Below are 26,697 nucleotides of genomic sequence, written 5' to 3'. Positions count from 1 at the left end.
CATATAAGCGAGAGTTTTTATTCATTCGACAGCAGCATGTTTCTTTTCCAGCGCCAGGGAGGGGATTCATTGATGTGTTGAGTGAGAAGGATTGAAATGGTTCTCATCAAGCGGAATACCGACCCCAGGTGTATCTCAGGAGCTCCATAGCAACGCCAAGATACTACAGCAATGTGTGCATTGTCTGTTTCGAGTGCTTTACTGTACTTTGAACACAAGCAAATGAACATGGGTTCCCTTCTTGTGGTAGGCTCTTTGAAGAAGTTACTTTTAACTGGAGACAATGGCAGAGCCTCTCCCTATCTCCGTCCTCATTGAAGTGCGTTCAGCCTCGGACCATTCAGCAGAGCTATGTGGTGTCCAGCATCAAACAGAAAGGGGAGGCAGAGAAGACCGTTTCTGTCTCAGTTTCTGTCTGAGTTGTCATCGTAACGCTATCAGCAACAGACACCATATGAATCATGAATCGTTATTAAATATAAATGGAGCAACGGTAATAAAATAAATTATTTAGTATAAACATAATAGATGTGATTAAACCATTACTAAATGGAGCCAATTAGAGAGATGGGATTAAAGGTGCATATACACAAAGAATGGAATGCTTGAGCATTATTAATTTTTATTAAGATATTCTTTTTCAACTCATTTTATCCTCCTATTTACATCAGCCCTCTTTATTTGGCTTAACCTCTTTTTGAACCAACACCTATTTAACACTTGTTTTGAAAAGAAAATTACATTTTCTCAGTGAATCAAGCTCATGTTACATTATGTGTTGAGTATTTCATGATGAGTGCCCCACATGCTGCAAAAAAAAGCATAATGATAACTCCCACAAGACATGCAATTTCCCTTCTAAAACGACTTGCCTTTAAGAGCCCCTGTTATGCCTGATTCTGAAAGGTTCAGAAACAGATGTAAGGAAAATAGAAATTTACCAGTAGGATATGCACCCTAATTATTTCACTAATGTAGCAAATATCACATGACATATGAATATATTGCTTTCAACCTAGAATGACACATAACTTTAACATGTTTTGCTATACAATTATGTCTGTAAACAGTAATCACATGAAAGCAATGATCAATTAAAATATATTGGAATGGTATGGTATGTAATAGATTCTGGCACAGGAATTTTGGTTATGCAATGATTGGTTAATAATTACATGTTATTTAGTAAACACCATTGCTAATTATTATTCTGTGTATGCGCAAATGACTCTTGCCCACATATATTTAATTAATTTCATGCACACACACACACACACACGCACACACACACACACATTCAACAGTCAATCGCGTTGTGTTCTCTATTTTATACAACACACACTTCTTCAAGCAACAGTACACGCTTATAAGGTAGGAAGAAAAAGGCAAGAACATAAGAAAACAATTGAAAACTTATATTTATCAGTGATACAAAATAAATATTCAATTACAATTTGTACAACACCAATTCGGTATATTCTACTGTAGGGTGAGTCTTTGTGAAGACATGTAAATAGTTTTGCTTAAATGGTAAGCTCTGAATAGATTGGGCTGGTGAAACAATGACCAGCCGTGCAGGGCTGTTATTGGCTACTGGTGAAGTGGGTGGGTTCAGTCCTCACTGGTGGAGCCAATCTTCTCCTGTCTTCTCTTCATGATCTCCTCAAGTTCTGAGTCCCCAGTGCTCTTCTGTGATGTAATGACAGCCACAGTTAGTAAATGACATGGGAATTAAAAAGACTGCCACTTTGTGAGAGTAAATGAAGGAATGGAGGAAGTATAAATATGGTGATGGTTTAACAAATGGTTTAGTCCCATGCCCCCAAGCATTGTGATTCCTTTTTGATACGAGTGAAAAAAAACGCTCACAATAATAACACAGAGAATTTACAGATTTAATAATGCAACAATCAATACTCACTGCTCAGTTTTCACGACAAGCCACTACTAATAAATAGCATAAAATTGCAGAAATTCAAATTGCATGAGTCTGTGAACAGCAGAAGCGCTGTGCTTGTGTGTGTGTGTGTGTGTGTGTGTGTGTGTGTGTGTGTGTGTGTGTGTGTGTGTGTGTGTGTGTGTGTGTGTGTGTGTGTGTGTGTGTGTGTGTGTGTGTGTGTGTGTGTGTGCGTGTGTGTGTGTGTGTGTGTGTGTGTCTGTGTGTGTTTGTGCACTGACCTCCAGCTGTGCCCTCTGCACAGTGATCTGACTGTAGACCCGGGCTCCCTCGTCCCCGCACACGGCCTTCAGCTCCTCCTTGTTCAGGGAGAACAGCTGCGCCCCGGTCAGGATGCCCAGGCACTCCACCGTCCTGCACGCACACACCGTCCCATAGCATGTTAGCTTAGCACAAGGCCTGGAGTCCTTTCTCTGCCTGCCGGCGGCCATGAACTGAATGCTGGCGTACCTATCAATGTCACATATATCAGACCCTGACAAGTGACAATAATAATGTTGTCTTAAATATAACATAGAAGCATATAATTTATCCTTATGGATTCATGTGGAACGGTCGCTCCATGAGGATGAATATGTTTTAACGAACGTGTCCACGGTAAATCACAGCGAGTGGTTATTCCGCTGCGTTTCCTTTGACCAAATGGAACACGATCATCGCCCTCGATGTGGAGCAGCTCATGCGAAGCTGCTTGTCATCACAGTCATCGCCGGGGACAACTCCACGGATCAGGACCCGGAACTTCCCCCGGGATCACGGGGACGGTTGGAACAACTCACGGTTTGCTGAACTTTGCGGTGAGCCATGCGGTGACCTGCTGGGGGCTGGAGTCGAAGGTCAGCGGGATGCTGCTCCCGCCGGAGCGCTCCACGCGGAAGTTCCTGGCGGGCGGCTGGCTCTTGTTTGTGGTGATTCTCTTCAGCAGCTCATCGTTGACCTCATCCATCTGGTGCGATATCACTAGACAGGCCGAGACACAGACAGCATTGGTGGCAGACCCAACAGAGCTGCGTTGGACAGACACCGTGGAAACCAGTGCCCCAGATCAGCGTCTGACCAGCGATGGCCGTGTTGGACGGACGCCGAACTAAGGGGTTTCGTGTCTTTGAGTACGAAATGACCCTTCACCTCAGGTTCTGACTTACCCTTGTCTTTGTGTCTCGCAACGCCAAAACTGTCCCCCCCAGGGCCCATGGGACTTGTAGGGGCTGGCCCTCTGTAGCCCTGACCGGGCTGAACACAAAATAAACACAGTGACACACAAACACACACATAGACACACATTCACATGTAGAGGGCACTAATGAGCCACCATGTAGCATTATGGAGGCACAGACATATAAAAAATAATTTCTAATTTCTCATCATTTTAGCAGCACTCAAACTAATATCCTGTGTAGTCCACATCGATTGTATCCTGTTATACATTCAGGAGCTGAAGACTGTCTGAGTGGGGTTGCTCTAGCTGATGACAGGCAGGGTGCGTGTGTCAGTGTGTGGGGTCACCTGGAAGGTGTCTTGCATGGCCTGTGGGTCCTCCAGCTTCACCACGTCCAGGATGTTGTAGGGGACGTAGCCGGACTGCCCACTTCGGTTCCGCAACTTCCACCACTGCTTGTCATCCTCTATCACCTGGAACACGAGCACTGACTTGAGTCATCACTCTCACAACCACAACATTTACATTTACGTTTAGGGCATTTAGAACACTCTTTTATCCAAAGCGACTTACAATAAGTACATTAGTTAGAAGGAAGAGAAACAAAAATATATTGCTGTCGGTGATTGGGTTGACCTAGCGATTGTTAGTGATTTGCACTAACAATCAATACGTTCACCCATTCCCCGTGTACAACAAAGATAGCTAGGATAAGATGCTACACAACTAATTACGATAACAAAGTATGACGACGATACAATAAATGCGTACATTAAGTGCCAGGACGTACAACAGACAATAAGCAGGAGGGGTGGGAGGGGGTGGCTATGCAGAGTACCTTTGAACAGGGGAGGCTTGACACAACCTCTGTTCAGAAGACATGTTGTGGTGCATGCACAACGATTCAATTCAGGTTCAATACAGACGAGCGCACTTGTATGTGTGTCATCACTGCTCTGTGACGTGGCCTACATGTTTACTCAAAGCCTTGTGTGCATATGTCTCTTATTGCATGTGTTTGATTCTCCAGTGTATACTTGCTTGGATAATTGAGTAAGCTGCCCTTACCTCAAAAGAAAGCTCTTAGTGCAACCAGTACGACCACAAAAAGCTCTATGTGGTCACAAAGTGATGGTGATGGTTGTTGGGGATCATCACCCATCAAAATATATTCAAACGTACAACTCGCCTGTATTCTCAGCTAATAATTCCAGTGTCTTGCGGGTCATTTTTACACGTTACATAAAACTAACAATATCACACGCAGAAATCACACTGCATGTGTTGACAACGGGACCAGTGCCCAAAATGGTTTCCCTTTCATTGTATGCAAATTATTCACATTTGCATTCAAAGTGTCTGTGTCTCCCGAATGAACTGGGAGACCTTGATTGAGATGGCTGTATCAACACATCCCAGTGGTGAGCTACGATACAACGCTGTAGAAACCCTACAGCCCTGAGCCCCAGATGTAGGGGGTGTCTCGGACACTGAGAGCCAACGGGTTTCATTGTAAGGTTTATATTTCCTTACCTCGAGCACCTCGTCCTGCAGCACTGACAGCTCATTGGCGTTGCGAGCGACGAAGTGGTAGCGGATCTTGGCGTATCTGCGGGTGGGTGGCATCCCATTATAAGACCTGTCAGCGGCAGAATATTCCTCTCATTAAAATCCTGACAGTTTGTTATCATATCATCACGCAGAAAGGCAGCGGATTTTATTCAACCCAGATGGCACATATGGTAATAGAATATTTAGATGTAACTGAATTACCCATTTGATGAATTGGACGAATGAGTTCCGTAAAACTATGAAAAGAGAGAAAAGGGAACAAAGGATTTAGATACAGGCCTATGTGCACATCTTCATTTCCTCACTGAAGCCATCACCAACAAACAGTCATACATCGACGCATTAGCTGGCGACATCAGCTAACATACATACATCCACACACTGAGGCAGAGGCTAAGGCCACAGCTTAGGCCACAGCTAAGGCCATAGCAAGGCCCCAGCTAAGGCCAGAGCTAGCGTACTGGCTAGCACACATACATCCAGACACTGGCCAGAGTAGGCCACAGCTTGCGACACCGGCCAGCATCCATTTCTGCTCACCTCCCCAGAGGACTGCTTCTTGTAGTCCGGGGGGGTGGGAGACATAGGTGGCCCTGTGGGTCCCTCTGTCTCCCATGGCGACACCTTGAAGTGCTCCGCGGGGGGTTCCCATCCATTCCGGAATTTGGGGTAGTAAGGGGGGGCACACTGGTCCCTCGGCCAGTCTGCTCTATAGTGGGAGGGGGGCAACAAGACGATGACCACCAGCGCATAACCAGCTGTGTTAGAACACGAGGACTGGGCATAACTTTAGAGGAAGATGGGCCGAGCGTGGCAACCGAGAGACCCTCAGCTGTTCATGAAGGAATACAAGCATGAATATTAATGCATTGATGCCATCACCATCGATTAGCAAGAAGCGTCTCCAGGCTGGCTTTGAGGTTTGTATCTGCTTTGAAAATAGACATTGATCGGCCACGCATGGAAAGCCATTAATAAGCCGAGCTGCAGAGCGCTCAGAGCCTGTTCACGACAGCGGGCGTGTGTCAGCGTGTACCTGGGCCTCGTCCATCCCTCGCCCAGCAGCTCAAAGATGGTCATCTCCTTAGGGGAGAGGTTCCCCCGCAGGAAGTCCACTGTGTCCCGGCACAAGTGGGGCGCAATGATGGAGCGGGCCAGGTCTGGACTACCACAGCTCTGGAGCACCTGTCACACACAGACACCCACCGCGAGGACCAACCAACACACGCATACACGCAGACACGCACACACACAAACACACGCACACACAAACGCACACATGCAGACACACACACACACACATGTAGACACGCAGACATGTACACACACACATACACACACACACACAAACATATACACACACACACACACACACACACACACACACACACACACACACACACACACACACACACACACACACACACACACACACACACACATACACACACACACACAAACACACACACAGGAATACACATTAATAGACAGAAGAGGAAGAGAGAGCAGGGGAGACGGAGGCTGTCAGAGAGCTGATTATAAACAATGCTTCTTACTGACTCATGATGACAAACCCTGAAGGCTACTCCCACAGAATACAAGCAACACAGATATCAACTCAGGACTAACTAACCGGAAACCGGTTGTCCAAACTGCTACTGGAAATAGTTTTCCCATTATTCTGCGTGTCCGGGAAGTTTGGAAAATCCAAAAAAGTCCCTCATGACAGTGGATCAGGGCCCAGCCCCGTCCTGCTCTCTATCCAGCAGTATCTGGGCGTGGATGATACCACCGCTTGGTGAATGTGCTCCAACATTATGTCACTGTGACTGCACCCATCTCAGAGCCACATGTCTCCTGTCAGAGGAGGGCTGGACAGGGAGGCAGGTGTGGTGTGGTGCGGTGCCAGCACAAGACAAAACATGAACATTCATCGGGACATCAATTAAAAACCTCAAGAATCTGATTCTGTAAATGCTAATGGAGCCGTCTGAATAGCTAAATGTACGTCAGGCCATTCCCCGGTTGCACTGGGTTGATAATGGCCTGCGGGCTGGGCCTCCTTTGAGTCAACACGGCGGCTCTACAATAGGTATTATGGATGTACCCAGCCATTGTGGACCTTTCTAGGCAAACAGGGAACGAGGGAACGCATTCGCCTCAGCTGGCAAATCAGTGCACATTTGACCCTTTATGGAAATCATTGTTGCTATCTTACCAGCTCCAGCGGCCCGAAGAGGAAGTGAACCAGTTCAGACGCACTGGGATTCTGGATGTGCTTCTTCAGCTTGGCCTGCAGGGGGAAGACACACAGAGACAGACTAAGTGGCCTGGCCCAGCCAATGACAGCGCTGCCTGGTGGGCTTGGGTTGCTGTGATATCTTACCAAGAGGTTCAACGCCAGCTTCAGTTTCTGTAGACTATCAACAAGGTCAGCTTCAGTGGGGGGCTTGGCCCTGAGGGTCAGCATGCCCTCTGCAAACAGACAAGCCCGGAACAATGAGCACACATACACACACACACATGCAGGCGTGCACACACAAGAACACACACACACAGCTTAAGAGTCCTCCGTTAGAAGAGGCTGGTGTTTATCCATTCATATTCAAGAAGTTGTGGTTAGGTTAGTTTATGGTTAGTTTATTGAAGATGATCAGATTCCGTTTATAGCCTTGTGACTTCGACATAAAAATGACAACAACTAACCAACCCACACATTCAACACTAGATGGTGAGGCCCTGAGAATGACACACGGTAGAGAAATAGAGACTGCAATTAAGAGAGTGTGAGTGTGAGTGTGACTGAGAGAGAGAGCGAGAGAGAGAGAGAGTGTGAGTGTGAGTGTGAGTGTGACTGAGAGAGAGAGAGAGAGAGAGAGAGAGAGAGAGAGAGAGAGAGAGAGAGAGAGAGCGAAAGTTGGCTTGAGATCAAGATCAAGCAGAGATAGAGATAGAGATAGATATAGAGATAAAGATAGAGATAGAGAGGGTACGAGAGAGAGACACACCAAGGCATAGCAAACCATAACCGGCTGGACAATATGCTTGCATATTGCCGCGGGGTCTTTGCCACGCATAAGAAGAAAAGGAGACAGACCTGCTGGTCCTTTCTTCTTATTCTTCTTACTCTTGTTGCGCTGGTTGAGCTGGGAGAAGGCCTCCGCAGCCTTCTGCAAGCGCGCCACCAGCAACTCAATGTCGTCCAGGGCACAGTTAAGGATTTGCTGCCCGAGGAAGGGAGAGAGAGGGAGAGAGAGAGACCATTACCTCAGTTTGTTACTGGCCTTATAGTTATCTCGTACCTTTCTACTGCTCCTTTAGTACTTTGTTCCATTTCCTTTGTTTCATTGCTGATTGATGTTTGTTTTCCAATAACGCTCTTTTGAATCGACGTGAGCGAGGACAAGAGATGAAGGGCGAAACAGAGCAGAGGGCTTTGATACAATGAGCTCTATGACCGTGGATCTAAAGCCTGGGGAACAGGTGAAGACCAGCCAGGGTGCGGGGTACGATGGAGGAGCTAGGGGTCAGGGGTCAGCAGCAGTATCAGTGTGCGGTCGGGTGGAGAACTCACCACGTCCTTCTCTATACGCTGGGCCAGCTTCTCATGAGACTCGTGGCCTGAGCCTCGCTGGTCTGCAGCTACCGCCAGGGGAACAACACAGACACTGTGAACGGACACTCTACGGACGATGCCAGTACAGTTAGGCAACCTTACACAGTCTTTGTGATGATAAGACACGTGACTAATCGGAATTAGTGTTTGTACTAGTAGTAGTATAAATACTTGTTGCAGTAGTGCTGGGAGTAGCTGTGGTGGTAGTGATGGTAGTTGTGGTTGTAGTGGTGGTAATTGTTAGCCTGGGAACCAGAAGGATCTGCAAGCTCATGTTTTATTTTAATACGATGTGGGTTCTGGATGATAGGATGCAGGTTTAATACGCTGACTAGGAGTTGTTGTAGTTATTGCAGTTATAGTGGAAATGGTGGTAGTTAAAGTAGTATTGGTGGGAGTAGTGGTAGTAAACTGGTAGTACTGGTAGTAATGGTGGTACTGGTAGTACTGGTAGCAGTGGTAGTAAGTGGTAGTGGTAGCACTGGTAGTAAACGTAGTACTGGTAGTACTGGAGTTGTAGTAGTTGTATTAATAGTTGTAGTACTGGTATTAAGGAGTACTGGTAGTACTGGTAGTGGTAGTAGTTGCACTCTTACTCTGCATGCTTGTGGCGGCCACTCGTCCCTTGGCGCTGGGGGCCGGGCCCTTAGGGCCCGAGGGAGGGAGAATGGTCTCTCTCTGACGCTTCATTTTTTCCTGGTTTACCCTGGAAGAATGAGGTCATGTTAACCACTTTAAACACACGAGAGGAAGACTCGGCAGACTCATTGGAAAGATACTTTGGAAAAATATGTGTGGATTATATTTGTGGAAATAAAGGATGAAACTTTGTGTGTGTGTGTGTGTGTGTGTGTGTGTGTGTGTGTGTGTGTGTGTGTGTGTGTGTGTGTGTGTGTGTGTGTGTGTGTGTGTGTGTGTGTGTGTGTGTGTGTGTGTGTGTGTGTGTGTGTGTGTTTGTTGTGTGTGTACGTGTTTGTGTGCGTACGTGTGTCTGTGCATGTGTGTGTGAGAGTGTAAAGTCCTCACTTTAATGTCTGCAGCCTCATTTTCTTGCCATGCTTGTTGTCCCCGATGGCGCTGTCAACGTCTGCGTGAACCATCTCTGCCTGGAGGGACAAAATAATATAATTATTATAGCATCATCAGAAAAGTTATAATAGCACCAAACTACTGGAAGCTACTGAAGCTTACATACGTTTCACTAACACCACTGACCAGAACCAGAACGCAATATCTAATGTTCATGTTGACTGATTCAGGGGAATATTTATGAATAATGATTAAAGAAACGGATGCAAATACATTTCTTCAATAGAGGTTGTCCCGCTGACATAGGAACAACATGTTTGTAGTGCTAACAAGTAGTTCCGACTCGTTTGTGCTTCTAGACACAGAGTGGTCACCACCATATCAAGGTCTCTGAGGTAAACACGCCAGTCAGGTTTACCAGATACAGACACCAATGGCTGACTGGCGTGTTTACATATTAAGACCCGTACGAGTCCTAATACCGAACCACAGCATTCATACTTTGGAGGATTGACCTGAGGCGACGTGCACGCGCACATATTCCTCAGTGTAGTGGATCGACGTGTTTTGTAATAGTTGACTTATTGTCGTTTGCTGCTGTTTGCACATGCGTTCCACCCTCTCCACCCCTCACTATGAATATGTGTTTATTTTACCCAAACTCAATACCGGCTGGTTGTTTTCACTCTAAATGGATATGATGAACTGTAGCGTCCAGACGGTTCAGTACAGTAATACATTATGCTATATCTCTAGCTGCTTAATGTCTGACTAAAGTTTGGAAATAAGAGAGTGGTGTATTAAAATAAATCTAATATTATAAAAACCTAATAAAAGTAATTATGGAAAAATATTCAAAGCAGCAATGTAGTTAAAAAATAGAAATACACCTTACACACCTTACTCTCACAATCATAAGATCAGGCAACAATAAAACTACACACATAGGCACGCATGCATGCTCACACACACGCCCAGTTCCCCCACCAGCGTAACCTTCACATTTGCAACACTTGCGCAACTGTGATGTGAGCTGAGGATTTCCGAGAGTTTGGCCGGGAGGGCGACACACACACCTCCACCTCGTCGCAGTGGAAGAAGTGGATGTCGGGGTTGTGCTGGTCCTTGTCCTGACACACCAGTAGCAGCACAGACGGGTAGCGGGTCTGGTTCAGTACAGGCTGACAGTGGTGCACTGTGGGTAGGGGGAAGTTCTCCAGCTCCTCCTTCAGACGTAGGGAGAACGCACAACGTCAACATGAGGGGCAAGCCAGGGAACCAGCAGGGCGTCTTATCCAGTGCCAGTGACTGGAGCTAGGATCACACTGGTTCCAAAGTCCCCAAAGCAGCAAAACAGCATTAAAACAAGGAGGGGTTCAAGGTGCTGACGAGTGTGATGAGACGGTACAACCAGGTTACATTAAAATCGACACCGGTTTGATTTCTCTATTACTATAAGTACTACAAGGACACAGCACAATAACAAGAAAAGTAGGAGAGACGACAGAGAAAAATAGGAGATGGAAAACAGAAGAAGAGAGAAGAGAAAGAGAAGAGACAGAGAACAATGAAGCAGAAGGGACAAAATAAGCGAGGAGAAGAGATGGAGGAAAGGAATGAATAAGATAAAGTCAGAGGAAAATAGATGAGAAGACAGAGGAAACGTAAAACAGAAATGGGGAACAGTAGAGATGAGAAGAGAAGAGAGGGGGAGAGGGAAACAAAGAGATCAAAAGAGAAAATGCAGAGGAAGACGAGTGTGAAGGTTTGAGGAGCAGTACCTGTGTGTCACAGTCCAGCAGCCGCACCGCTTTGTCTGTGACCTGAAGCAGCATCTCCTGGGTCCAGATCTTGTCCTTGGAGTCCAGGAGGACCAGCTTCTTGATGGCGTCGTCCACGGTGGCGATGGACTCCGACTTGTCCATCACAAAGGTGGAGAGATGCTGAGGGGAAAGTGCTACGTTGTTACTAACAGAGAGGAACCCGAGGCAAAGGTTGGAAATGGGGTTCTTAAAAGGGCTGTAAGTACCAGATGAACTGTACTAAATCATAAATGACCACCACATCAGAGATTAAGGAATATTACACAATACTGGCTTCTCCGACAACAATGCTAGAGCCAGTTTCTCCTCCTGTGAAATAACGAGTAGGGTTGATTCTTTTTGTTGTGGCCTGTGTGTTATGGTTCACTATTCTCTAAATAACCCGGGTTGTCAGATATAATCAATAGGCACACAAACAGAGGGTGCTGCAGCCATGGAAGCAAGCAAACATACTGGATCCACGGAGATTGAACTGGATTCAACCAGACCTGAGAAGCCTCATCCACTTTCTAAAAAGCCCTGTGATCAGAGACGTGCTGTAACAGAGGTTAATCATTGAGTTTAATTTGAACACAAGACAGCTAAAGAGCCCAGACATTTCAAGAGCTTGAGCTGGTTTATACCTTGCAAACAATAAATAAAATGCAAAAATAAACATTAGCGGATCAAATTACACTGTATGATTTGCTTTGAGGGGAGGGGGCAGGCGCAGACAACTTTCCCAATATGTTTGGACTTAAGTAGCCATTTTAAATGCTTAGTGTCAATGTGTCATATTGTACCTTTAAAAAACGTCATTGTATTGACACTGACCGTCATTTTAATTGGAGCATATAACCACATAAGCATAAGCAATTCAATTCAATTACATTTCTGAACAATTTATGATCATAACATTTGTCTATTTCCAGTATGTGTTAAGACACTCCTTGGTTGTAAAATATTGGACACAGAAATCACAGCCAAGTATGACAGGTAGTGACCTCTCACGCAAAGGTAGGTATCATGTGGAGCTAGAAGAACTAAAGGTTAATGATTAAAGGTTCACTGTGTAGGACTGAGTGGCATCCCGTAACTGACTGATAACCCTGGCACTGGCACGCCTCCCCCAACCCAGAGCCCACCACCCTGAGACCTCCTCGCCCCCGACACCGAGCTCTTCACCCCCTCTCTGTCCAATGCCACTAAATTCAACACAATGCACCGTCAAGTGACCATGGTTATTCACAACATCGAAAAAACAAACTGCAAAACAGTTGCTTTTGAATATTAGGTCCAAAATAAAAATAGATACGTGGCTCTGGACATTTTAAGGAAGAACTGAGATCATGCCTTAATCCCTTTGTCAATTAACCAAAGATGGAGCCTAAGTATGGTACATTCGGTAGGTATTTGAATACTTTAACCTCAGAACAAAGAACACCACGAGAGGCCGTAGGTAGCGCTTACCTCAACGTGATACTGCGACGTCTCCTGCATGATCACATTGGAGTTGGAGTATTTCTTCCGCTGTTCTGTGGGTTGGAAACAATGACATTCAATACGACCCTGTGTGTCCCTGTATATTCAGAGTGAGATGCCAGCAGTACCTCTGACCTGAATAGCACTTGTTGCCGGCAGTGCTGACACAATCATTCTGATAAACGCAACAAGCTGCTGACACTTAAAGGGTCAGCAATAAGGAAATGGAAAATCAATTCAAGTTTATGGGATCCATGAAAAGAATACTGTAACCCACACCTGGCAATTAATAACTGTTCAATACCTCCCAAGCTATATACAATGGCACGTTAAGTAATGTTTTTCATTGAAATCATATTTCTGTTACTATACATTACTATACAGTACTATACCATACAGTAGAAGCAGTATTTTGTGTGACGGTTCCCGTCACACAATATAATGTGAATATAGATTATTTTCAATATTCATAATTTTCAATAATAACTTTTCACCTCACAGTGCAGCTCTGGCCGGATTGAAGATAACACATGGAATTCAGACATTTACCCCGGGCCAAAGATCTCTGGCACTGATTTACAGCCGGAAACCTATGGCATGAATATCATTGAATACGCGTGTTACATACTTCATTGATCATAAATTATGAAGGCAGCCAAATCTGATAAGGCAATCAAATCAACTAGGACAACTGGAGTGCTTTAGTAGCAATGAAGCTGACAATGATCACATCTACTGCCTTACTTTACTGAAAATGTACGCCATTTCAGAAGGTTGCTAGCAAGGGTTACATGTAAATATGTTGCTTAATGTTGGTTATTTTCCAAATCAACAGTCTGCAGGTAACAACTCGAATAAAGAGGGATTTGTAAATAAGGGCTGGTCTCTCTAGTCTATATATGCTGCCAAGCCTCATATTAAATATCTCTTGTCCCACCCTGATTCCATGCAGACTTGTGTGCTTCATGCTGGATGTAAAACAAAGGGTTTCTGTTTGCATAGCGTCTGACCACAGTGTGCCCACAGGCTCCACATTCCATCCAGTGATGTTTCCAAATTCTGTCCGATTTAAACATGGTCCAATACACCCCTATTCATCTCACCATGCACGTCCTATGACTTCATGGAAAAACAACAACAGGCATCCACGTAACCAGTGTCACACCTCGCTCCTGACGTCTACCGCCTAACATGCCTACTCTCCTGGTCCCACATCACTTCCTGTATGTCCAGTCCTTCCCTGCTTGACAAGCGCCATCTGAAATACAAGCGGGCCGGCGTCTTGTTAACCGAGCCGCCCCCATGCCTTATTAATGATTGACACTTATGTCAATCAATTCACAACGCTGCAACAGCTCGCAATGAGAACCACTTAGTAGGCAGATGGGCAGATCCTCAGGGCTCTGCGGAGCCATCGGCCAGCCCTACACACGGCTGTCTGGCAGGTCTGCAGCTCTATTCACGGCCCCGGATCACAACCAAACCGGACAGGGTTCAATAACGCCCTGAGCCGTTCCCTGACCCTGGACCGGTACCACACCATACACCCCTGACCTGGACCAGTACCACACCATACACCCCTGACCCTGGAAAGACCAGTACCACACCATAACAACCATTCAGTTCTGTAGTACAATGATGGCTAATTGTATAATAATTATGATCATATATATTCAGCAGGGCAAAGGTAGCACCCTATACTGAGAGTGATGTAATGAAACAAGCTATGGCATGAGTCACAAGCGGGTAACCAAAGATTACAACAGCAAAACAAATAATATATGTTTTAGCATTTTTATGATGACCCATTTTTATCATTTTATGATGTGAGGCAAAGGATTATTCATAACCATCCCCAACATGTCTTTGATGATAACTCCAGCGCTGTATGGTGCGGAGGTATGCCACTGTGTCCGTGCCGATCTGACCATATGTCCCCTGAGGCATGCCCAGAACACATTTTGCAACCAGTGACACATTGTGTGAATCCGAGTTCTCACTAGGATATACTGTAGGCAGAACATGCTTAATAACTGATGGGTAGTCTTCATGATTGAATATTAAGTATATAGCATGCATAAAGTTGTTATCTATCTATCGTTCTATCCATCTATATGTTGTTTTTTAGGAAATTGTTCCTGACTGGAGGTCATAAGGATATATCTGGTCTGTTACACCCCTTCTATTCTCAGCCCGATCCTGGCACTAGCAATGATAAACAAAGTTATAAAATTTTTCAAAGGGATTTGCATACTATGTTGCATTACAGCAACAACAGACGACAGTCCGGCTGAATGAGAGCGTGACTTTGGATGATGATTTCATGTGATTCATCAGCCTGCTTACATAATATTGAGCAGCAACAGCCACCAGCCCAGCATCAGTCCCCCCCCCCTCTGACAGGGACGTAGGGGACAGTGCACTCATACAGCGAGGAGAGACACACTGCTACCTAGTCGCCACGCTGTGAAAAGGTAACAGAGACCATCTGCCTCAAAGACTAAAAAACAACCCGACGTCATCAGACACACACCGCATGCAGGCGCCCAAAACAAAAACAAAAACCCGCAGAACCACACAAAAAAATGCACACACGCACACAAGCACACAAGCACACAAGCACACAAGCACTAACGCAAACAAGTGCATAGTGTTTAAAGAAATTGGTTGCTTTTGAACATTGGTAACGTTTTTTCACTATACAATTAACACAATAATGTAAACAAATACACCCCATTCAAATATGTCATCAAAATATTTTGAATATTTCTGTCTGTCGTTGCAGTCTGGAAAGACTTTGGAGTGAGGTTTGGTTTCTGGATCTGCGACTTTTAATGCCGTGTAAAGAATGTGTGTGGCTGGGTGTAGTAGTGAATGAGTAAACCAGACAGGACAGGAAGTGGGGAGAGGCAGAAACAGGCCCCGCCCCCCTCGCTTTCTGCTTTTCAATGCCTCTTTTATTCACCTGTGAGACATGGGGATCCCCACCCTGTTCCTACCGCGCATTAAACACAGACACACCCTGCTCTCTCTCTCTCTCTCTCTCTCTCTCTCTCTCTCTCTCTCTCTCTCTCTCTCTCTCTCTCTCTCTCTCTCTCTCTCTCTCTCTCTCTCTCTCATGCTCTCTCTCCATCTTTCTATCAATGTTTCATGGCATATTTCTGCCACACAAACACACACCCAATCCGTAACACAATTAGCCGCTGCTGCAAATCAAATAACCTTAAGGCGGTTATTAACGTGAGCCTTTGTAACCGTGATAGTGAGCGGTGAATAGCTATGAAGCCTGTGGTAATGGGGGATTCTATTTACTTATAACATATATAAGCCCATACAACATTCAGGATGATAAGAAGGCCAATTACACGGTAGATGTAGACACACATAGTCAGACACACCCTTATATGCTTGAGCACAGTCAAAGTCAACGCCAACCCATTGCACCCATTCCCAATCACAGCCTCAGTATTGCACTGGGCATAGCACAGCCAATCACGCCGGGGGCATGACGCAGAGGTGTCAACAGGGATTGTGTCTTGTCCGTCAGTGTGCATTAGCAGGACGTTGGCCCCATCTTGTCACTGCGCAGTAGTCAGGCTATGCTAGCAGGGCTGTTTTTCCAGGAGGGGATCCGGGGCAACAGATAAGCCTACTGTGGTGCGACGGCAGTGCCTGGTTTCCTGCCAGGGTGATTTGCCAGGCAAATTGGCTACTGTTATCATTGTTCTCAATTACAATGGAGTTAGACTGGCTCTACAGTTGGAGCGTTCTCAAACACACACGGCAGAGCGACAGTGACCGGGTAAGCGGCCTGCGTGCTCTTTTACATACGTGACAATCAGCGTCGAAACACCTTTCACTCACGGCCACGGCGAGACACACAGATTGATTTACAGGTACGACGACACCGCTGTCACGCACTTAAAGAACCCCGGGTAATAGTAGAGGAAGAACTAATCATGGATTACTTAAAAATGAATGGTCCCTTAAAAATGAATGGTCCCTTTGTGACGGCCCCAGACCACTTGTTTAGAAGGTGTACACGCATCTCTTACCGTAGAGGGCCTTGGCGCTGATCTTGCTGTCCGACCGGGCCACCCCGCTGTGGTCGAGAGAAGCAGAGTTACGCATTCTGCCCTTCATTTTGTCCTCCTCCTTTGGTTTCAAGTCTCAGCCCTTAATGTCACTTAGTCATAAACAGCCCATAGATAAAGACAGGAGCGATGTACACGTGCAGACCGGCCACCACCGGATCAGATTAAGCCTGAGAGCCCAAGCATATGGACCAGTCAGAAGGGAACATGGAGAGAGAGGGGCGAGGGGCGGGGGGGGGTTGAGCAAGAGAGGGTGAGAGAGAAAGAAATAGAGAGAGAGGGTGAGAGGGAGAGAAGGTGAGGGAGCGAGGGGGAGAGGGGGAGAGAGAGGGCGAGAGAATGGGGGAGGGAGGTAGAGGGAGAGAGAAAGCGGTACATAGAGGGTCAGAAAGAGAGAGAGAGAGAGAGAGAGAGAGAGAGAGAGAGAGAGAGAGAGAGAGAGAGAGAGAGAGAGAGAGAGAGAGAGAGAGAGAGAGAGACACACACATACAGACAGAGAGAGATTTATAGCGAGTGAGAGAGATAGACACACACAGAGAGAGAGAGAGAGAGAGAGAGAGAGAGAGAGAGAGAGAGAGAGAGAGAGAGAGAGAGAGAGAGAGAGAGAGAGAGAGAGAGAGAGAGAAGAGAGGGAGGGAGAGGAGTGAGAAAGAGGGAAAGAGAGGGTCAGTGAGAGAGAGAGAGAGAGAGAGAGAGAGAGAGAGAGAGAGAGAGAGAGAGAGAGAGAGAGAGAGAGAGAGAGAGATGGGGGGGAGAGAGGGGCGTGGGACATGAGAAATATTGACTGGTGCCAGGGACCCAAACTGAACAAACATTCCTCCACAGAGGGGCTCTATGCCCGAGGTCCCTGACCCACAGTCCCTCCCCACATACTAGGTTAGCGATTCTTGTACGCCCCTGCTCCCTATGGAAGTACCTCTGGATAAGGCTGTCCACTAACGGAGGGAAGAAAAATATGTAACATGGTGGACAGAACTCATGTGTGAGTGGGATGTGTTTGTGGATGAACTCACTTGGCCTGTCTCTGAGATCCATGTAAACTCATGGTTTAAGACATCCACCTAGAAGAGCGAGAGAATGAGAGTATTATTTCCTTTAAAATATTATTATTTTCAAAATATTTTAAAGGCTGTTCAGACACACAGACAAATATATATATATATAGAGGGAGGATAGATAGATAGATCGGTGACCTTGGGTGTCTTGAAAGACGCCTCTAAATTAAATTATTAGTATTATTATTATTATAGATAGATAGATAGATAGACAGACAGACAGACAGACAGACAGACAGACAGACAGACAGACAGACAGACAGACAGACAGACAGACAGACAGACAGACAGACAGACAGACAGACAGACAGACAGACAGACAGACAGACAGACAGACAGACAGACAGACAGACAGACAGACAGACAGACAGACAGACAGACAGACAGACAGACAGACAGACAGACAGACAGACAGACAGACAGACAGACAGACAGACAGATAGATAGATAGATAGATAGATAGATAGATAGATAGATAGATAGATAGATAGATAGATAGATAGATAGATAGATAGATAGATAGATAGATAGATACATAGATACATAGATACATAGATAGATAGATAGATAGATACATAGATAGATACATAGATACATAGATACATAGATAGATACATAGATACATAGATAGATACATAGATACATAGATACATAGATACATAGATAGATACATAGATACATAGATACATAGATACATAGATACATAGATAGATACATAGATACATAGATAGATACATAGATACATAGATACATAGATACATAGATAGATACATAGATACATAGAGATCATCTAGATAGGTAGATAGATAGAGATCATCTAGATAGATACACTTGCAGACCGATATTTGTACAATATCACTGAGCAGTAGCCACCCGTAGATGTGAATAAAGCGTGTCTACAGGCTGGGCAGCAGGTGCGGGGCCTAGCAGCCAGACCGCTGGGGGACAATGGCAGGCAGCAGGCCGATCTGCCGGCGTAATGAGAGCTGAGGCCTGCCGCTACATAGATGCCATTTAACAAAATTAGCCCTGCCCTGACCAAACAACTGTTCTTTTAAAGGAAAACTTAAGAAAATAAATACTTAACAAGGCCTTGCCTTAAATTTACATAATATAGACTAGAGGGAAGGCCCAAACATAGCAGAGAGTGACTTTACAGCCACGTTGGTCCTGTGTTTGAGACATGTTGTGAGACATGTAGAATGTTCATGTTTAATAGATAATAGCAGTGTGTTTGAGAGCTAAGTTTGTCTGCTCAGGAATACAAACACATTACCTCAATGTGTGTATGTTCAGCAGCTCTACCAATGACTGGAAAAGGATACTTCTTACGGCCCCTGTTTTACTTTTAATTATGACTCTTCCTCCATGTGGACATGGACTTCCTCCAGGGTTGTGTTTACTTCAGGGGACTTCTGTGTTTAAGCATGCATCTCTTTAGGGAGCGTCAGCACATTGTATTATTTATGGTGGTAAGAGGAGGGCGGGGTTTAGGGTCAATTGTTAGCATTCCAAACGGCCAATCCGCGCGACCGACAAAAGCTCAAACGTTTCAATTTATATTCCACCATGAAGATGAATCAACTAGCAAAACTGCTTCACACTGAAGAGCTTGTGTTTCCCTTGTTTTTAAGAACAATGGAAATACTTTGACAAGACTGTGTTGCATAACAAACAATACCTTCGACTGTTAGCAGGACATAAACAAGCACCTGTCATAAGGGTTTATCTCTTAGCAGATTATGAAGTTGATAAGCCTTCTTCCATAGTATCCGTGGATAATCTCCTGCAGGTAACGGGGCAAAAGCGCACATCGAAGGGAGTTGATATGCCCGCTCATGGGGTCAAAACTAGCTGTTGTTGTTGTTTTTGTTTGCTAACCCTGAGTCTGAATCTAATACTAACATCGGGCTCCCCAGAGACACTTCACTAGAAAACAAAAGGGGCCAGTGAGACAGAGACATGGGATAGTGAGCGAGAATACAGCCACTCTGTACAAAAGGTTGACTTCCTCTTTCTGTCTTTATCTCCCTGGTCATCTCCTCGTGGGGCCATTGTAGCCAGCCCTGGCCCCCTGCCAGCCTCCAGGAAGGAGGTGAAGTCAGTGCAGTGCAGAGCGGGGTGTCATGTGTTGTTAAGCCCTCACCCGGCTAGCACTCTCTGTGCACACCTCCCCCACCCAGGGCCCAGGCTGTCTGTCCACCATCGATGATCACAGTCCATACCCTGTCCAATACCACACATCACTGTCTGTGGGTTTTGTGGAAACACTGTATGTTCACTGCATGGTGTGATGGACCAATACAGTGTTCAGGTTGGTTTACGTCATTAGATAGGATGCTTTTGTTCCGACTTCAATCGAAAAACATCTGTGTGTTGACTGGCTGAAATGGAATGAAGATAGGGAAGTGACCTGGTCCCTTTAGTATCTGGTGATGTTTGACAGGTGCCGGTCAAAGTATAGCCCTGCACACTAACAATGGGCCTACTTCATTATTCATATCTGCATCTTTGCACCTGCAACTTTAAGGAAAATTAAATTCCTGTTTTTAAATCTGGAATCAAACAGGTGTGGTATTAACCATGCATTTATATTCAGAGATATTTCACATTAAATGAAAGCTAGAGTGGAGACCAATCAGTGACCATTATACGCAAGACTGAACCACCAATCCTCCATAATAACCCATTGATCAGACATTAAATCGCAGATGGTGAGATTGATTACTTGAACTTAAGCCAGTAGCTAGCTGTGTTTGTATGAATATGCTCATGGTCTAACTAGTGTTTTAAATTAGACAGGTTTTCAGATAACATTTCCATAATGTTGCTTGGTAAAGAGTTTAGTAGTTTATGCACATATAGCCTATGTCTTATGTAATGTGTAAAGAGGTCCAATCAGAGACTGCAATACAAGCCCAGATGAACTTGGGCCTATGACCCTTTTGGAAGAGATATGAGCTATCTGATTATTAATTGACCAAGACAAACTTTCGTTTGACTCTTCAATACATGTTGGTTGATATTGTGAGATCTATCCTTCCTGAGGTATGAAGTGTAGCCTATACAATGTGAGATTATTTTATTCAGCAGACCATGGCCTGAAGCCAGCGCCAAACACCAGATCAGATTTCACATGGATAACTATCAATTAGTTTATAACGATTGTACACCGCATTCGCAGGACCAAGTTCTGTTTCAAACCACAGAATAGCGTTGAATCGACACTCTAACGTTGTTATTGTTGGTGCTCCAAAGCGTTTGTTTCAGATTCTTCTTTAGGATCTGGGTTTCTAATGTAAAACTATTTTTTTGGTAAAAGTAAAACTGTTAACTCTGTGTCGGCCACTCGCAATTCACTTCTTAAAAAACAACAACCTTGAATATAAGTCGTGAGGTGATAAATGCAGATACATTTAAAGACAATTAAACAATTTACCTTTAGTAAGAGCCTTGAGTGTTTAGGTTCTGTCTGGGATGCTCAGGGGAATAAGCGAGGACGAAGAACAGCCAGATGCATCAGTCTGCCATCGGGGTCCAGCCAATCAGGAGACCGTCCATCGCGCTTGATGTGGCGTGGACGTTTACTTATACAGAAAATCTTTCGGAAGTTGTGGTTTGTTTGTAAATATTACAAAACAATATACATGCAAATGTAGGCTCGCTGCACGTCCCGGCCGTAGTAAGCAGACCAGTGGTTCAGGTAGGTTTGAGGAGGTGTACTGGAGTGACTGGTGACTGCAGGTAACTCTACCTGGAGGGGGCGGATCCTGGGCGGCTGCGCCAGAACATTTACAAACCAGTTTTCCTGCAATCAGACAAATGTGTTGTATTGTATTGTATTGAGTGTTAGAGTTGTGTCGTATTTAAGACCCATGGGGTCTTTACTCCAAATATACCCAGGAGCAGGTCTGAGACGGTTTACGCACTTTGTTTAGAGCACGGATAGCACGCAATAGCCATAAACAATATCAGATAAGTGCAAAGGTATTCCACAAATTATTATATTGTATAATGACCGTTTCGCATTCTGTAAGCCTGTAATGTAGTAAGGTTACTTTTGGGCATGAAGTCGGGGACTAGAGAAGTAGTCCAGGCCACTTGGATGACAGAGGGTCAACATGTATGGAACATTGCCCAGGCTTCAGTGTCACCAGCGGGTAACTGGCCGCTCCTTGTCCAGGTAGTGAACCAGTATACAAGAACACCAGAATATTTCATTACATTTCAAGAGATACATAGTAGCCCCGCTCATTTATTTTGATGAATGGTACTATTCATTGCAGTGGAAAGGGGAGAGGGTGGCGCGTTAGGTTGCAGTTATATAAAAACATTTACGAATGTGGGGCAGACTGGGCCCTGGTCTCTTTTGTACGCTCCCTTGCAGGCCGGCTGCTCTGTTGTTGCTCAAGCACCGCACGCATGATGCGATGAGAAATGCAATGTGTTGAATCTGGTCGCCATGGCCACCTTGGAAGAGGGTTTGATTATTAACTGACTGCAAAAAAAAAGCCTGTTTGAAGAATGCGAGATGGGAGAAAAATGGTTAAAACTCATGTTGATAAACCATACAATGCTATAAATGCAGTTTTAACTAGACGTAACCGTGCCATAATAGTGTTACCCTATAACTATCTGAAGTGTAGGATAAAATAATTAAATATAATAATTATCAGAATCAGAATCAGAAAAGGTTTATTGCCAAATACATTTAAACATATTAAGAATTTGTCTTGGTATTCGTATTGTGCACAATCTTAACACACAAACAATAAACAATAATGCAAGTATTGAATAATAAGTACTGAAAAAAATAAAAAATACAAATAAATAAATAAAGATACTCTATATACATATACATATGCACCGTAATCAGATAAGAAGATACGATAAGATAAGAAAGATAAGGACCACGTTGGAACATGGATAATGCAGTTTCATTTGTAATGATTAGGGAAACACAAAAGATAATCAGTCGTTATATTTCAGTTATACAATTAAAAGGACATTTAGAAGAGATAACTTCCGCCCTCTAGAGGTAAAACAAATAAAGAGGCAGGTCGTTTATACATTTTCAGTAAATTACCACAAAATACGATATAGGTTAGACAACAAACAATAATAGAAAAATATATAAACTATTATAAAGGTAAAATTATTTACAGAGATAATAAAAATGCAGAATAAAATTCCCTGATAAAGCAATATTATATTGCTCTATAATTATGAAAACTATACAAAAATGCACCAAAATGCACATGTACAAAAAAAATACCCATTCAAGATCACCTGATATAAGTTAAAACAGAATCCATTACCAAACCCCCTCCCAAAGAAAGCGATGTGATACTAAACAACAGAAGGAACGTAGTTCTGGTCTGGTGGGGTTTAGAGCTCCAGCTCTGTCACTTGTTGCCCAGAGATCTTCTTATGAGTTGATACTTAAGACAAAGGAAATCACAGTCAGCTTTATTCATTCTCATGGGCCATGAGCATGATGCTTTAGTTAAAGCTGACTCAAGATCCACAAGCACAGGGACCATAAATATTTTGTCAACAATACTGTGACTATATTATGGTGTTATTCTCTCATTTCACAAACTATTATAATTATGAATAATGTGGGTTGTTCTCGGATGTAAAGAACATCGTTTTTCCGAGATCGGCGCGCTGCGGGGAAAATCTGAGAATGCGACAGCATCAGACCTGGTATACAGTAACACTTTGATGAAAGACGTGCAAATCAATAATTCAGACAGGTCCTGGAGAACCAGGCTTATATCATCAATAAAGGAAAGAGGGCAGACAAAGCAAGAGCTTGAAGCAATCCGCCTGTTCAAAACAAACCTATGAGTTGTAGTCTCCTGGAAATATCTTGTCAATCAATATGAATTAATCATGCTGATAATCTAGGACGTTTTTTACCAAGTTACAAATGTAAATTCAACTTTAGATGAATATGACGATGAGAGATATTCATGTTATATTTTCATTACATTTCCCTGGTTGTGATGTTAATGACTCAAGATGAGGGTCCAGAATGTGGTCTCCCACGCTCACCCTGATACATAATAGAAGTCAGAGAGAGAGCGAGAGAGAGAGTGAGAAAGCAAGGAATAGAGAGAGAGCGAGGAAGAGAGAGAGAGTGAGCGAGGTGGTAGATGATAGAGAGAGAGAGAGAGAGAGAGAGAGTGAGCGAGGTGGTAGATGATAGAGAGAGAGAGAGAGAGAGAGAGAGAGAGAGAGAGAGAGAGAGAGAGAGAGAGGTTGTAGATGGTAAAGCGAGGAAGAGAGACAGAGAGAGAGACAGAGAGAGAGACAGAGACAGAGAGAGAGAGAGAGAGAGAGAGAGAGAGAGAGAGGTTGTAGATGGTAGAGCGAGGAAGAGAGACAGAGAGACAGAGAGAGAGAGAGCGAGGTTGTGGATGATAGAGCGAGGAAGAGAGAGAGCGAGAGATAGAGAGAGACAGAGAGAAAGAGAGCGAGGTTGTAGGTGATAGAGCTTGGGTGAATTAGACATGGCTGACCTTGTGAACCGGGCGACCGTAACGAAGGCCAGGACCCCGCCGAGGCCGTAGACCCCCAGCAGGATGGCATTGAGGACGAGGTCGGCCCGCAGCACGTAGGACTGCCAGGCCAGGAAGTAGACGGAGAGCAGCATGGTGGTCCCGCTGAGGACCAGGCTCCCCACCACGGGGCCCTCCCTCTCCTTCAGGTTCCCCGAGGCCCCTGTGGTGGTGGTGGGGGTCAGGATGGGAGGTAAGATACAAGCAGGGGTGGACTGGCCATCTGGCATACCGGGCATCGTACCGGTGGGCCGGTCCGCTATGTTTTCTTTTTTCCTCTCTCTCTAAATTCCCTCCAATTGGGCCGGCCAATGGGCTACAAAGAGCTAGCAGTGTGTTGCCAGCATCGACGCATATTATTGGTCTATGTTTGTCATTGTCAATCAATCATGGGCTGACAGGCTCAGAGAGCCCAGACAGTGCTGTCAATCACAACACAACCCAGGGTGGGCGGGACCTCATGGCATGGGCCGGAGTCGCAGGAGCCGGGACGGAAATGAAAACGCCCGGGTGGCACTGAAAAACTGCGACTTAAGCCTCTGGAGATGGAAGTTAAATGTTCAAAATTGACAGACCTATTTGTTGCGCCGGGAGACGAGCGAGTGGAGGCATATATGCTAAGTAACGTTAGTCTGGGGCTAGCTAGGCTACATTTTGAGACATGACCAAAACAAAGTAGAAAACGTTTTTACATTGAATGTGATGTGACCTAATTAACTGCATACTTGTGACAACATATTAGCCCAGAGTTGAAGGGCTGTGACTGTTGGTACTTGTGGTTGATTTTGTTTAAATATGCCGAATTGTGATATTATGGGTTATTATTCAGATGATTTGGCTAAGCTAGCTAACAGCTGCTAACGTTAGCAGTCTCTTGTTGCCATAGCAACAGTAAACATTGACGTGGACTAATGAGCTTTAAATAGAGATGCAGAATCAAGCTGTATTGTAAATACAGATGTGATACTTTGAATTTTAGCACAAAATACAAGTAAACCTATAGGAAATAATTAGTTTAATTTGCAATATTTGCCATTGAATTTATTGTAATCTTTCAATTCATTTATTGTTGAATAAATGAATTGAGAGAGAGGTGATGACTATTTCGAGAGGAATGCAATATGTGTATGTTTAAAGGTTTATGTGAAGAAACATACTATATGTGTGATAAAATGACAATTGGTTATTCATAAATGTTATTATTACTATTATTAGAAATGATCATTATACAATTATTATTGTTCTTTAAAAAAATGTATATATAATAAAATATATATATAACCTTTATACTGTATATGTGTGTGGAGTTCACTTGACAGCATTTCCTTTTCCTCCACAGGGAGACAATCAGAAACAGCAGGGGTCTAGCTTTCTGTGGAAGTGGCCGCCTGCGACAAAAGCAGGCAGGAGGGACTCATCGACCAGTGCTGCACGCGCACCCGGTGGAGGTGTTAACTCACCCAGGAAAAGACGGAGGGCCTCCAGGGCAGCCATCAGCAGCAGCAGCCCCAGGTCGCAGGCGAGCCGATCCTCAGGGTAGCTGAGGACCTGACCTGATGGACAAACCCACGTCGTCTGTCAGGTCATTTGTCTGACTCTGGATTCATGAAAGCTCCCGGTACTCACTCTTGTAGATGATCATGCAGAGGGTGCACAGGAAGTAGAAGACAAAGTAGATGGCAGACAAATACAGCAGCAGTTGGAAGGGGACTGAGGAGAGCTTGCCATGGAGTTAAGGAGCTGTTTGAGCTGTTGCTACTACTGACTTCGATGTCATGTCAGTGAAAGCTATTTATGTTAGATTGACGATTTCCCACTTTGAGATGTAAATGTACAATTGGTGATAATGAAAGGATACGACGATGGCAGACCTTCCTACAGAAGAGCAGATGAGAGATTAGATTGGGACATTTAGTTTATGGTTACGTTATTCAATCACAGTAAGCAGTTCACACAACATCTATTGAATATCTGTATATTGCATATATAGGATTATATATTTGATACGATTTTTGTAAATAGACAGTTTGTGCACAATTGAAACAAACAAAGGTGTCTATAGCAACGCGTTCTCCCAACCTGCTCTGGGCAGCGCCATCTTGCATTTCTGAAGTTTATTTTTCCGCCTATCAGAGTTCAGCAAAGAGTCAATGGCGCCACCTATAGGCTGGAACACAAACTACAACCTTTGTTTTCTGCAAAGAAAGAAAGGCCGTTCGGCCTATGGCAAAAACACCTAAGCCTTGTACACCATTGTGGTATTTTTAAGACCCCAGGGGGAAGGAGTGTAGAGCCTTGTTCCACACACACACACACACACACACACACACACACACACACACACACACACACACACACACACACG

General features: G+C 44.6%; 2 protein-coding genes across 4 annotated transcripts; both read right to left on the bottom strand.

Moving 5' to 3' along the window:
* Nucleotides 1-580: 580 nt before the first annotated feature.
* On the bottom strand, nt 581-21,477 carry eps8l2 (EPS8 like 2). 3 transcript variants are annotated; one of them, XM_056598941.1, is made up of 21 exons: nt 21,206-21,477; nt 17,725-17,772; nt 16,673-16,719; nt 12,606-12,670; nt 11,115-11,276; nt 10,410-10,559; nt 9,331-9,410; nt 8,901-9,010; nt 8,263-8,330; nt 7,786-7,912; nt 7,075-7,163; nt 6,907-6,981; nt 5,725-5,873; nt 5,229-5,397; nt 4,890-4,924; nt 4,650-4,755; nt 3,464-3,589; nt 3,103-3,190; nt 2,737-2,917; nt 2,179-2,311; nt 581-1,689 (listed from the first exon to the last, which is right to left on the bottom strand). In XM_056598941.1, exons 2-21 carry the CDS (start codon nt 17,754-17,756, stop codon nt 1,612-1,614), a joined length of 2,070 nt encoding a protein of 689 aa, XP_056454916.1. In that variant the 5' UTR covers nt 17,757-17,772; nt 21,206-21,477; the 3' UTR covers nt 581-1,611. The 3 variants fall into 3 exon arrangements, with proteins under 3 accessions (XP_056454916.1, XP_056454915.1, XP_056454917.1); XM_056598940.1 differs by lacking the exons at nt 17,725-17,772; nt 21,206-21,477 and having other exon boundaries at nt 16,673-16,912; XM_056598942.1 differs by lacking the exons at nt 17,725-17,772; nt 21,206-21,477 and having other exon boundaries at nt 4,650-4,725; nt 16,673-16,912.
* A 978-nt stretch (nt 21,478-22,455) lies between these two features.
* LOC130389279 (transmembrane protein 80-like) lies at nt 22,456-26,471 on the bottom strand. The gene is made up of 6 exons (XM_056598986.1): nt 26,412-26,471; nt 26,191-26,207; nt 25,959-26,052; nt 25,793-25,885; nt 24,294-24,495; nt 22,456-23,207 (listed from the first exon to the last, which is right to left on the bottom strand). Exons 1-6 carry the CDS (start codon nt 26,428-26,430, stop codon nt 23,195-23,197), a joined length of 438 nt encoding a protein of 145 aa, XP_056454961.1. The 5' UTR covers nt 26,431-26,471; the 3' UTR covers nt 22,456-23,194.
* Between the last annotated feature and the right edge of the window lie 226 nt (nt 26,472-26,697).

Source organism: Gadus chalcogrammus, chromosome 9 (genome assembly GCF_026213295.1).
Source record: "Gadus chalcogrammus isolate NIFS_2021 chromosome 9, NIFS_Gcha_1.0, whole genome shotgun sequence".
NCBI classification, from domain to species: Eukaryota; Metazoa; Chordata; class Actinopteri; order Gadiformes; family Gadidae; genus Gadus; species Gadus chalcogrammus.
The sequence above is the reverse complement of the archived record's forward strand: the minus strand, read 5'-3'. Positions and strand labels throughout refer to the sequence as shown.

Bases quoted from the DNA above. Each gene is read 5' to 3' on its own strand.
- LOC130389279 (XM_056598986.1), bottom strand. The intron at 25,886-25,958 runs GTGAGTACCGGG...TTTGTCCATCAG, and splicing joins CTGCATGATCATCTACAAGA to GTCAGGTCCTCAGCTACCCT. The intron at 24,496-25,792 runs GTGAGTTAACAC...CCACCACCACAG, and splicing joins GGCCCTCCGTCTTTTCCTGG to GGGCCTCGGGGAACCTGAAG.
- eps8l2 (XM_056598940.1), bottom strand. From the start codon at position 16,760: ATGAAGGGCAGAATGCGTAACTCTGCTTCTCTCGACCACAGCGGGGTG. The intron at 9,411-10,409 runs GTGTGTGTGTCG...TTGTCCCTCCAG, and splicing joins TCCACTGCGACGAGGTGGAG to GCAGAGATGGTTCACGCAGA. The intron at 9,011-9,330 runs GTGAGGACTTTA...TCATTCTTCCAG, and splicing joins ATGAGGCTGCAGACATTAAA to GGTAAACCAGGAAAAAATGA.